This window comes from Ptiloglossa arizonensis, chromosome 10 (assembly GCF_051014685.1).
Source record: "Ptiloglossa arizonensis isolate GNS036 chromosome 10, iyPtiAriz1_principal, whole genome shotgun sequence".
In the NCBI taxonomy this organism is placed as follows: Eukaryota; Metazoa; Arthropoda; class Insecta; order Hymenoptera; family Colletidae; genus Ptiloglossa; species Ptiloglossa arizonensis.
Genome location: NC_135057.1, coordinates 10,602,415 through 10,615,816, shown reverse-complemented (window position 1 = coordinate 10,615,816; position 13,402 = coordinate 10,602,415). Strand labels below are relative to the sequence as shown.

Below are 13,402 nucleotides of genomic sequence, written 5' to 3'. Positions count from 1 at the left end.
CGCGTTGAAAACACGATCCAACGTTATCGAGGTATCTTTCGTTCGCTCTGTATTACCGGTCGTGCTGCGCAACAGACGAACCGTTTCGGTAAGAATAATATTTCCAGTAAACGTCTCGTGGAGGGGGGAAAAATAATCGAGGCGCGAGCCCACGAGCGATCGATGAAATATTTCGAAATTCGTTCGAGCGGTATCCCGGTCGAGAAAGCTTCGAGTTACGGGATAAAAATATCCATTGGATCGTTCGTTTGACCAGCGCGGTACACCACCATTACTGTCACTCAAGGAGTTTTTGTGGCTAGACGAGGACGAGAGGGCAGTGCAGTTTGGTGCGGCTCTGTGGCACCCGTGCAGTTGGAGCATTTCTGCTGGCGTGCATTTTTCTAAATCGTCGCGGTCGTCGTCGAGAATACCCGTAAACAAATCGCAGACCGTGAGCGCGCTTTACCGCCGATTTTCCACGATCGCCTAGAACGCGAAAGGCCGCGCGGATGTGTCGTTAGTGTTACACGTGTTCTTTACGTACGCGCAGTGTTTCGTGAAGACAAGAGGCCAGGACACACACGTACGCGGAACTGCGCCTGTGAAAGAGGGAAAGAGAGGAAAGAAGAAGAAGACGACCACGACGACGACGACGAAGAGGAGGAAGAAGTAGAAGATGAGCAAGACGTGCGCCCGCTGCGAGAAAACGGTCTACCCGATCGAGGAGCTCAAGTGCCTCGACAAGGTACGTTTCTGCCTCACGATTTACAAAAATTCGTTAATAATTACACCTTCCACCTTTCACGGTTTGTCCGAGTATTTTTCGTTTATCCTACGTAGTATACGTTCGTGAATCGTGAGGACCGTATTTGTGAATTTCGACGTGAAACCTCCCGTACGGTTCGATTCGATACGCGTCGAGGTTAATCGTGGTTTTACCACGTCTCGCGCGTCCCGCAAATTGATTTTATTTAACATTGCGCAAGTCTCGCGAGAAAGTTCACGATTTTCGCCGTGTACGATCGTTCTCGTGCCCGATTACGCTTTACGCGACCCAATCGGAGCGAACTTTGCACCGACGCATCGGGAATTAAATCTTAATCTTTCGACGTCGGATAAGATTTTTCCGTCGTCTCGGTCGTCGTTGACAAATATTGTTTCCAGCGTTGTTTCGTCGCGATACGTTCGTTTGGTCGTTTTCGTGCGAGAAGTCCTTCGTTCGTTTCGTTTTCCTCGTACCTCGGGAACGTTCTTTTCCTCTCCTCGCGGACACGGCCAGAGGAGACGTACTTTTTGCAGCAGATCGTGGGATGTACCGTTCTTGTTTAGTTCCGCTTACTCGAGCCGTTCTATTCCATTCGGCATAATTGTCTGTGACGCTTCGTTCGTCCTCGCGGCGCACGAAATATTACCACTACGGAGCAACAGTTTTCCGTCGAAGATGACGCCGTTTCTTTGTAGTCTGTCCCAACGTTTACGCCCGAGTCATCCCAATTAACGACTTTCGTACACGGATACGCGATTAATCGCGATAACCGGTGGCTCCGTGTTCCGCGAAACGACCGTGCAAACATTTCGAGTTTCAAAGGGAATATTTTTCAAGTCTTGTGCACTTTTCGGAGTCATTTCGACAGGCCTTGCGACGAAACAACGTCGTTCCCGTAGCTGTTCCAACGTAAGTGTTCGGTGCAGCGCGTATCGATGCAGTCCGTAGAAAACTGCACGTGCCCGGTTAGTTACCATCGACGCGGTAACTAATGATCGCGTACCCGTCGCAGGTACGTTGTTCTGTTACTCTCCGATCTGTGTGATTTTTTCACGGTAAAGAAACGTTCCAAGAACCACCGAGCACGTTTCAACTGTTACGTTTTATACATAAAAAAAGAAACGATTCGTCCAGTACGAATCTATCTTTGAAAATATCGTTTGGTCGGAACGATCGTTTCCTTGGACGAGAACGATCTCGTCTCGGTTAATTTTACCTGGAATCGTGTATCTCGGTCCATCGTCCCCCCTGCCCCCGAAGAGTCGTCGGTCCACGGTCGGTGTAGCGATTTTTCGAGCACGGTAACCGTCCCGAACGGGATTATAGGCAGAAATACGCACCGGTTACAATTTATTTAACGCTCGGCTCGAGTTAACGAGACTAAATCACGTAGGCGGCATACCGCGGCGGAAAACAGGCTCGTAGGGCAAGCGGCAGAAGACTCGCTCGCCACGGCCTCCTAAATTTGGATGTATCGAGATATGCGATCGCCACGTTGGTTTTCTAAATTCTCTCGCCGACTCCTCTTTGTATTCTCCGCCTCCGCTCGTATATTTTTGGCGTCTTCTATGGGACCCGTGTACTCCGCGCCGTGTTCTATTAATTTTCATCGCCAATTCGCGCCGAGTACAACGTAACGCCCCGCGGCGACTATAAAAATGTTCTCGCGGGGAAAAAAGTACATTTTCGACCGAACGCGTGGAAAAAACAAAAAACAAAAAAAAAGAAAAAAAAGAATAACCAACGCTTCCGCCCACGCGTGTTTCGTCCGCTCGAAATATTACTTTCTAACACGTAACACGAGGTCTCCAATCTATCGTTCGAATAGACTCTGGTTGAAGATTCTCCATGGTGGATCCAACGTCGAGTAATCGTCGATTTACAATTTCTGTATACCTCGTGGACCCGTCTCGGAGAGTTTCGACAATTTTCTAACCTAATACACGTAACGTTGTTAACCTTCGCGCGAAAACGATGAATCCCCGCTAGAATTGTACATCCTGCGAATAATTATTTCTCTGTACGATTATAGTCGGTTACCGCGGACTCGCCGATTTTTCCCGTCTCCGTGCATATCTCGCCTTCTCGTTACTCGGCTGCAACCGCGGTCTTGTGAATGGTGGATAGAAGCTCCTTTCTCTCTCTCCGTTTCTCTCTCTTTCTCTCTCTCGTTCGCTCGCTCGCTCGCTCGTTCGCTCGTTCGCTCGTTCGCTCTCGACAACCATCGCCCCGCCACCTTCCCGCGAGTTTTTCTTTTTCGCTCTTTCTTCGTTCGTTCGTTCGCCGTTTCCGCCCATCTTCGTCGCTCCCCTCCTCGCGGGGAGGGTTCCGCGCGAGCGAGACGACGAATACGGCTCGAGGCGCGGATCAAAGCGAGACGTTTTAACGGTTACGCAGTCAACGGGGCGTAGAGACGAATTAAAGCGCACGAGGGACAATTAAACCGAGGCGAAGTTTAATCGAGAAAAATTTCTAATTACATAGTCGCGTACGAGACGGGCTCCCGTGTCGCCCCGGCTGGCGCCGAGCGGAAACTTTCCTCCAACGCGAGAATCGGTGTTGCTCTACTCGCGGCGAGAGAGCGAGCGAGCCGTGGAATTTCGTTTTATTTCACTTTTGCGCGCGACGTTTAAAATTCGCGGCTTACGCGCGGGCCACTGCCGCGACCAATGGCGAGAGGGTGGGGGTAGAGAGGTCTCTAGATCGCGATCGTGGTAATTGGCATTGTACCGTGGTAATTCGCAGCACGCTCTCCTGTGCGTGTACAGGGTGTCCCGTAACGCTCCGCGTGAAACCAGAATACCAACGTGTCAAAATAGATCGAAAATATGGAGTTTCCAGTTATCGACCATTTTCTGTAAAATAGTATTTCGAGACAGTCGCGAATTTTGGTAAAATTTCAATACTCCTTGCGCGTTCCACGTACGCAATTTTTACAAATATTGTATCTACAATTTTTCCGTTAAGACAGGGTTCTAGGTGTATCAAAGGGAACGCGAAGTCGAAACACAAACTCGCGAAGCTGATGATCTATAGCGATCTATGAATAGGTCGACGATATTTATCCGATTATTTAACGCGAGTCTACTCGAGATTGCCGAAGATAATCTCGTACAAGCACGATCGATCGTTTCCTATTAATACTCCGTGTTCAAACATCGTACATTCCTATCGGACTGACCACCGATACAGTTGAAAAATAGTGCGTAGATTTTTTTTTCCTTTTCCAATCGTACCGCGCGCATGAATTCGTTGCCCGTGTTCTTTGTGGCTCGGCGCGTAAGCTCGATCTTTTGCATACGTTAGTTTTTTGTCGCCAGCGAGACTTTCACTGGATTTCAAAGCGGTTCGATGTTTGTTCTATTTTCGCGCGTTCGATCTCGCCATCGAATAAAACATTGGATTCGTACAGCGTCTTGTTTCGTACGTGCTCGACCCGCATACGCGCCAGACGCATCCTCCTGGTGTAGCCGGCAATTAATCCACGTCCCATTAATGAAGAGGAACCGCCCCGCCGGTTTTTTCACCACCCTCGGTATTGTTGGTGGCCTTTTTTTTCTTGTTGTTGTTGTGCGTGGCTATCGAATTAAGGCGTGGTCGCGAACGAGTAAATTATTTCGACGTTTGTTTCGGCGCTACGCGAGCATTTTCAGCGTAGGTTCCACCCTCCTTTTTATCATTGTTCGAAAAGTACCTCTACACGCACGCTCTTAATAAATATCCGACCACAAATCGTCTGGTTTGAAAACCAAAGAGCGATGCAATACTTTTACCAAATTGTATTTGCTTTGTTTATTTTTTTCTTGCGCAACTACCGACCAATCGATGCACACAACGCGGGGAAAGTGTGTTGTATAAAAATTCGGGGAATCCCCAAATAGTACTATCCAATTATTTTCTTCGTGTCTCGGTTTTAATAGGATATTAAAGAAAAGGAATATACAACTGAACGATAGAAAATGTAGATTCTCAAGGGATTCCAGTTCGTGTTTAAATTGAATACTTTTGAATCGAAGACGTTGGAATTGTCGGTTTCGTTTCGAACGCGATACGAATATGAAATTGTAAAGGATATACACTCGTACGGAGAATGCGCGCACGACGAAAGAATTTACCACAGTAAGCGGATATCCATTGGGCGAAAAAAATGGCGGTGCACTGGGAAACGAGTCCCCCGGTTCGAAAGTCAGTTTTTCGCATCGGCGTTACGTTGCACCCGTAGCACGGTTCTCAAGAATAACAGAGTTCGGTGAAATTGTAATCGAATTCCAGGCTGAGACTACTCGTTGCGTGGGTCTGGCATACGATTGCAACAGGTGGGAGTCATTCCCAACCTGTTGCGCCTACATCGTTTCAAAAATACGTCGATCCGCTGGCAGCCGCTCGCGCACGCGAATGCGCGTAAGTAAATTCGCGAGAATTAAAACAGAAAACGTTTCCGGTGCGCGTAGCTTTTCAACGTTTCTATTAATGAAACCTTTTTTCCATCGTTATAGTATACCGAAGAACGTATCGAGCGTCCGGCAAACAATCTCCCGAGTGATAAGTCGCGTGGTCGTTAATTAATCAGGCAAGGACTGTCAATTAAGCCAGCCAGATACATTAATTCTCGTTAGACTCGTTTGACCACCTTGCGCGATTTAAAGCAATTAAAGCCACGTCGAACGCACTCCCCTGTGATTCTGATTTCGCGTAAATGCGTTTCGTCGAACTTAATTTCCACTATTTCTTTTTTTTTCTTTTTTTTTTCTTTTTCGGTCGATTGGAGGGGGAATCATTTTTCTCTCTTTCCATCGACGCAGCGGGACTCGAGACTTCACCCGGTCGAAAATAACCCCGAGGATTCGGAGATTTATGCATCCGAGTAAAAATTTCAACGATCGGCGAGAATAAATTATTACGAGGTACGATCGTTGCCAGGTCGTTCCGATCCATCTTTGGAAATGATACAGAAATTGAATCGAGAACGAGAATCGCGCGGTGCAACGTGATGCGAAATTTTTCGAGAAACTTTGTGTATTTTTTCACAAACGCGCGATGGAAAATTGGTAGAAATTACGCACGGTCGGACGCTTACGTAAGGTGTGCAGGAAGTTATCAATTATGGATGATGCGTCGACGTATTCGATTTTCTTTTTTTTTTTCCTTCGCGAAACAGATATCGATGCAAATAGAAGTAAATAATCGAGAGAGTATTGCCTAATATTTAAAATCGGTCCAAATTGGAAAACAAGTAGCTTTGCAATAATTTACGCGCTGCTCGCTGTATCAGTTTGCTCAGATACTTTGCGTAAATATTGTATCGGTGGTTACGAAGTCTCCATTATCTATCGAGAAGATTGCGCGTCACGAGGTAGAGATTGTTGGGCAACCGCGCGAGATTCGCGGCGGGAATTTTAGAAGAATCGGCCTTTTACTTTCTAGGATCCGTGAATCGCGGTTCCAGCCATTAGAAATTTCTGTTATGCCAACGATGCGACACGGCATCCGGTTGTTTCCCACTGGCCGTTGCGAAACCACGAATAATTATTCTACGTACGCGAGTAACATCTACTAGACACCTTTTACTAGGAAAAAAAACAACAAGAAAAAAGGCCTAGCAGCCTCTTCGTTGCATTACAATCCGCATCGCGATAAAACAGTAAACGACAGACCGAGTTGCATTCTAAAACGGGGACCATTACCGTATGCCTGCCGCTTAATTGTAATTGCAATTTCTGCCAACGACTCGAAGGTGACGTTAATTCGTCCGCCATTTAAAGCCCCCGCGACGAATCGCTTTATCCGCGAATTGTTGAATAAATATTCGACAAAGTTCACGGCACGATAAGACGACGAAACGGAACCATCCGGCCGCGAGATATTTCCCTCGTTCGTGTGTCGAGCAAACAATAATTAATTCGTTCGTTGTAATAGCTCGAAATCGCGACGTCTAACGATTTAGAGTCACCGACGATGAACAAATATCACTCGAGTGAAATTTTCTCGGAAATTTCAGTAGAAGATCACTCTTCTGCGCAATAACGTACGATAAAAAATATCTATGCAACAATGTGTACAGTTATCTCCCAATACGCACCTACCCTTGCCGATATTGCCATAGTATTAAATATCGCGTAAAAAACGGCGTAAACATTCTCGTTTTATTTTCTACTCGACGTTCGTGTTTATCTTTGTACGGAATGTTTCTTTCGTTCTCTATCGTCCTTGTAATTTACACGAATATTACAATTACATCGTGGAATCGTTCAGCGATTTGTCCTCTATAGGATCGCGATTATCCGACCGGAATTGTCGCGATAAAGCTATAATAACGTAATCTGGATAGAGATCGAGGCTCCAGTTTTTGCATCGATCGATCGATCCTTACGAGTCGCGCGAAATTCGAACCGTTTCCTTACGAGACGAACTGGTTGCGCTGTTACAAGGAACGCTCGTTGCGGAAACAATTGCTCGCGTAATTACGTTCGTTAAATAACCACCGTCTGTATAAGGACGCAGACGTTTCCCTCGTTGCAGCCGACGAAGAAAGTGCGGCGCGGGAAATTGGATCAGCTGGTAAAAGTGCGCGCGGAATTATATCGCGGTTGAATCGACGCTGTCGTCGAAAGTGAAAGCACGACCGTATTATAGCAAATTGCCGGATTATGCGGGGCTCGTCCGCAACAATGACAGCCAAATGATCCCCGGGTGACCTTTGTAACCCGTTAAATATCAAACGTCGCGTACAACCGAGCGCGCCTCGTCGCGAATACGCGAACATTCGGCGATGGAATTATACACGTTTCGCGTTATCTTCGCGATCGATACGCCGACGAAATTACCTTAAATAGAACAGAATTCCACAACGGTGAACTGGTTTCACAGAGCAACGAAGTTTCTTCGATATTTCTCTCCGCGTTGCTAGACGCTATGAAATTCAATTTTTTTTCGAAGGGATAGAGGCGTTACTTTTGGGAATTTTTTCCGCCGATACGGAACCCGCGATAGAAATGTTTAATAGAGGTACGGAAAGTGTACACTTTGAACGATATTTCTGCCGAATGAAAAAAAAAAATCTTGACCTATATGGAAAATTTTCTCGTTACCTATATTTCCTAGTTCCTAGCTCGGTCTCGTTGCTCGTACGAATTTTTCCAAATATCCATTTCTTCGGAAACGGTAAGTATTTTTTTTTTAAGAAACTTTGTCAATTTCGCATAAACGAGATTTTCAAATTTTCGATATCTCATTATTGTCGTTTACGTAATTTTAATCGAATCGCGTACTCGAAGAGATAACACAGTACGATGATAAGTGTACGTTTGCTCTACTACCCGGATAAGAGTACCGTTCTCAACCTTAATTCCGTGGTCTCGTCGGGACGAAGTGTTTATTATCGAAAGTGATCCATAAAAATAACATCACGTGCCGAGTGAGACGAAAATAAATCAGCGACGATGCACGTGGCATAAAATACTCGAACGGCTGCCGTGTACGACGCGAAAACATTGTACGGGGCTCGATGTCCATATTTGATTCCGTACAACGAGCGAGCGAGACGTCTTGCGAAACGGGGGTCCGAGTGTTGCGCGAGCGAAAAAACATTCCAAAAACGAACGGTGGTACGTTTCACCGAGTTTTATCGGACTTGTTTGTAAATATTCGATATACGATCCGTGGCCAACCATTGTAATTGAGAAATCGATTTGAATCGCGAGCCGATCCCAGCCTCTTGTAATCGTTCCGTTTACGCGCGATCACGAGTCGACACGAGCGAGAAGAAATTTTACCTCTCGCCCGTGTTTCTTACAAAAATACAATATCTTCGTCGTCTAACGTACGATGTATCGATCGACTCGCTCGACTTTCCTCGTACCGATGTCGTTGTTGTAAGACTGTATATTCGTGTTCGCGTGTACACGAACGATCCACGAATAAACACCTTGAAGCGAACCAGAAATAAAAGAATCGATATCGCACGAATTTTCACACGAGTCGTTCCATCCACCCTAACGAATATCGTGCACGCGTCGTGTGCGAAAATCGGTTAATCCCATTTGTCGACCCTAATCCCCAAACGCCTATAGGCGGTCAACGTCCCGTGTAAACCGATCGTTGACGAGTTACTTCCAGAGGGTCGAATAGTTACAAAATTCTACGCATAGTTATCGTTAGGAGAGTATACCGTTATCCACGAGAAAATGACACACTATCGTCCAGAACGATATCGATCGTTCACTTTCTCGACTAGCGAAACGATTCTCGTTGGTAAAATTTTCGCGCCGGTTCCACGTAGCTCTCCGTAGTTCGTAAAAATTTCACCGATCGAACCACGCTCGCGAAATTGATCGACGGGACGCCATTTGCAATTATCGTTGCAAAAAGGATCGCAATTCTCGCGAGCGAGGCGCGATCGTACGGATCGCGTATCGTTGCAGCGGTGTTTTTCCACGAGTTAACTGTACTCTCGGACGATTCGAAAGCGGGACCACGGTAATTACCGCTAATCGCGGCTAACTAATTGCAACTAAATTGAAGCGGGGAGATCCACGTGGCTCGATCCTCGCCGCGTAGCCGCTCACGGTCGAAAGCAACGACACCGGGATAGCTGTTCGTGGCGCGATTAACATTGGCCGCACGATACAAATAAGGTACCGTTGCGTTCGTTCTACGTTGCATTCCGTCGTCCACGACTCACGGATTGACACTGACGACCTGCATCGTCTAGAAATCGAAACGTGACGCGGCTGCGAATGCTCTTGGCAACGCTCGATCTGGTACAGTAGTGCGTCCGTGGTTTTTCATCGTCTTCCTTTTCCAAAACGCCGACCACCGGCTGGATTTCACCGCCACGATCTCGCGTCGAACGAGACGAAACACACCGCCACGGTCTCACGTCGAACGAGACGAAACACACCGCTCCGTGATCCTCCACCTTCGACGTCTACCAGTACGTCCATCTTCGTGACTCGAGAGTTCCACGATTTTTCGAATTCCCCGCGCGCCGAGTCCAATCGATAATGGACGAGCGTTTTCGTTCGTTGATCATCTGTAACTGTGTAACAACTGACGGCCACCATGTGGTCCGAGAAACGATCGTTAACGTCGATCGCGCACCGCCTTCCGAACTTTTCCACATATTTTTCAAACCGGAAAAACTACTGGTGTTTTTCGCGATCGTTGCTCAACCTTCGATCCGTTTCATATACCGCGTAAAGGTTGATCGTTCGTAAATCGAAAGAGTCTTTTTTGCTCGATCTGCATTATTCGATCTACATTGTGGAATTGCAGAGACGTTGATATACGATGGTGTTTTTTTTTTTTTTACATCGAAGGTGATTGTAGAATTTGTGTTTCCAATGGATAACGAAGCGGAGTAGATTTAATCGACGACGGAAAGTAATTATTAACAGAGAAAGGGGCATCGGGTAGGAACGAATCGTTAATGGAAAATGTTTGCAACTTTAATTGCGGTATTGTTCGGCAGACCGCGCGATGAAAGTGTCCGAAACTGTTATATTTGTCTTTCAATGTAAATTATACCGGTTTCAACGGACATAGAAATTCAAGAGTCGTTTAATTAGCTCTCCTTAACACGGTCGGGCAAAGGCGAACTCTCTACGAGGCGATGCAGTTTTCTGCATCCTGAGCGCGGTGGGTACTTTCGCAGGAAAAAGGAAAACCACGCGCGAATTTTTCCTTTCGACGTTAATTGCGCAGTTTTGAATCCTTAGAAAAGTGTCTCGAGACAGAATAAACGTGACTTCGACACGTGGAAAGATCGATTTCTTCCGTCCGAGGAACGAGCGAGTTGCGAGCAACGCTCGAAGTCACGAGCGCGTGACTGCGGCCCTTGGAATAGGAAACTACTTCCACCATCGTTGTTACTATCATTTACGATTGCTATTACGGATATTACTGTCACTGTGAAAATAATATCGGACCGTGTACGCGATAATTTCTTATTTCAATTGCGTTCGCTGATTTTTGTAAGATATTTCTCGATGAAAGAAAAGTTACTTAAAATTGAACAAACTCGATCTTGTTCACTTTCTCTGCGATTTCCCTTTCCATAGACCATTTTGGATTTCGCATTCGTGAAACCGTGGCGTCGCTTCCGAGAAATTCCACGAATTAAAAATACACTTCCGACACCACGATTTTGCAACATTTCCAGCGAAATTTTAATTTTTTATTTACCCTCGGCCGACCAATCGGTTACGCAACTCGAGGAACCGATCGCGTGAAAGGAAAAGAATCTATAATTGAAATACACAACGAAGTGCACCGAGTTTGCAACGCTCGTTAACATAAATACATTTACGATATCCGTTGCCCGCGTATTAATAGTAAACGGTTACATGTGCACAAAACGTTCATAGGCATTATCGTTCCATACATTATTCATGGGTTAACGCGCCACGAGCGAAAAGGTTAACACACTAAATACACCGTACATGTTTCCGAATTAGATACACATCTAGGGGTTAGATTGTTAAATTACAATTCGTCGAGACTCACCCTTTCCCTTTTGCTTTCTCCATCCCCCTTCAAAGTTATAGTGACTAACACGTCGAGTTCTCCATACGTAAGAAGGTTCTCAATAATTTTTCAAACAGTGGCGGGAAAAGAAAAATATTCGTTGTGTACTCGTTATTTTGTAGTGTCGCGATGGATCTGTTCAGAAATTTACAAGCGTTAAAAATTTCGCTCTTTGTAAACGCTTTAAAGGGACTACGCCATTTGCCTCTGATCGTACAAGTCTTTTCGAAGTTAGACGAGGAAAGGGTAAATTAATTGACGCGTATCGTTATTCATCTGTTTCGATAATTGTCCACGAAATAGTAAGCAAACTTGATAATTAAGTAATTTTAAAAGAAGTTTGAAACGGACCAAATCGATCCATTTGGTAGTTAAGGGTGACTACACGAGCTCAGTTCACAAGGAGTATCGATGCAATTCTACTTGATCAATTTTATTTCCATCTACGAACGAATTGGACCGACGAGGTAGGCAAAATTCGAAGACAATTTTTATAACGATAGCTACGGGCGATTTTCTTATAAATTACTACATCGTTCTGGGTTACATTCGGACCGAAATCGGTGGACTCGGATACCGATCCGTAGAGCTCGATTTCGCTTGTTTCCGCGCGATAAGGAGCACTGGAACGGTACGAGAGGCGACAAACGACGCGAGACAAGAGGCGTTCGCCACGAATAATTATAACCCTTTGTCGAGCGCGATCGAAGTTGAGTCACTCGGTCGTGACTTATTTCTCTCTTTCCGGGTGTACGTGTTCGCCGGAGAAGGCCTTCGCGGGCGTTCTGCTCAAGATCCGCGACCTTATTCGACGTACGAGAGCAGCCTTGCCAATTATCGGCGGAGCTGAGCGGAGCGCGACTACGACGGCCTTCGGTTATCTCTGGGTCAGACGAGAAACCGTGTACACCCGATGTATCGACAGCTTCGCGGAACAGAACTAATTGCAATTCAAACGCCGATCGACCGCGAGTGCAAACAATCGCGAGAGCGTTCACCAAGGTCCAGAGAGACGTACCTTCGAGATCGGTTCTCCGACCTTCGACCGAGCGCGGACAAAAACGATAATTGCGCTTTTCACCAGTTTCACCGTCGATCTTATCGGGGCCAGCGCACGGTCCCTGTTCCGTCGGCCTTATCTCGCGCAATTTTTACGCGAATCGAACAAAATTTCCAACGTGGAACCACGAAACGATCGTTTGTCGCTCGTTGAACGAAAATTAGTCGAACGAAAAATCGTATCGTGGATATCGAACGATCGTTTCTCGAGCCTTGCGTCTCGCGTTGGATGTAACGTTTATCGAATCGAGCTTCTGTCGCTCGTCGAACGAAAATTTCAAACGAAAATTTCAATTCGAACCGTGGAACCGAGTTCGAATCAAACGAATGGAAACGTTATTAAAGATGTAGCGTAAAGAGAGGGCAGTAGTTTGTTAAGAGAGTGCGTGGAATTTTTGAAAAGAAAACACGAATGACGCGAAGTCTCGATATCGTTTCGGACGTGGGTCAAAGGTCGCCGATTATTCTTTTGTTTCGCGAGATCAGCTCTCGGCTTCTCGATAAGCCGTCTTTGCGTGGTCGTTGAGAGTAATCCGCGAATAATCGCTCGTGGAAAAGTAAAGGAATTTTTTTTGTATCGCGCTACGATACGCGTTAACCCATTTCCCCGAGAACCCGCGTACATTGGCCAGGCCCTTTTCGAGACCACTTGCCGGGATTACTACATCGGGGTTAAATAAAGAACAGCTGCACGGATTCGCAGAGAGTGATTTTATCGCTTGGTTGTTTCAGATATGGCACAAACAGTGCTTCAAGTGTCAGGGTTGCGGAATGATCCTGAACATGCGGACATACAAGGGGTTCAACAAACAGCCGTACTGTGAGGCGTAAGTAAAGCAGTCTTGTACTTTTTATTACCCTTTTAAGCTTACGCCGCGTGTGCGTTCTCGGCGCGGTTTGCTCGTAAAACGGCCAATTTGTGGATCCGTCTCGAACACCGATCGACCTGTAAAATTTCTATTATTAGATCCCCTCGCGATCCTCGAGACAAGTATACTTAAAATATAATCGTTCACTGGTAAGTCGTGTCGATTGGAATCATTTTTGCAAGATTTTCATCCACCGAGAGTT

At 46.1% G+C, this 13,402-nt stretch overlaps 1 protein-coding gene across 2 annotated transcripts in view; it reads left to right on the top strand.

The window, feature by feature from the left end:
* Positions 1–191: 191 nt before the first annotated feature.
* LOC143152467 (LIM and SH3 domain protein F42H10.3-like) overlaps positions 192–13,402 on the top strand; it is a 41,270-nt gene continuing 28,059 nt past the window's right edge. Inside the window, exons 1-2 of one of the 2 annotated variants that reach the window (XM_076322656.1) lie at positions 192–727; positions 13,064–13,158. In XM_076322656.1, the coding sequence (XP_076178771.1) occupies positions 659–727; positions 13,064–13,158 (164 nt within the window). In that variant the 5' untranslated portion in view covers positions 192–658. The remainder of the gene's footprint in view (positions 728–13,063; positions 13,159–13,402) is intronic. The other variant, XM_076322657.1, reaches the window with a different exon arrangement.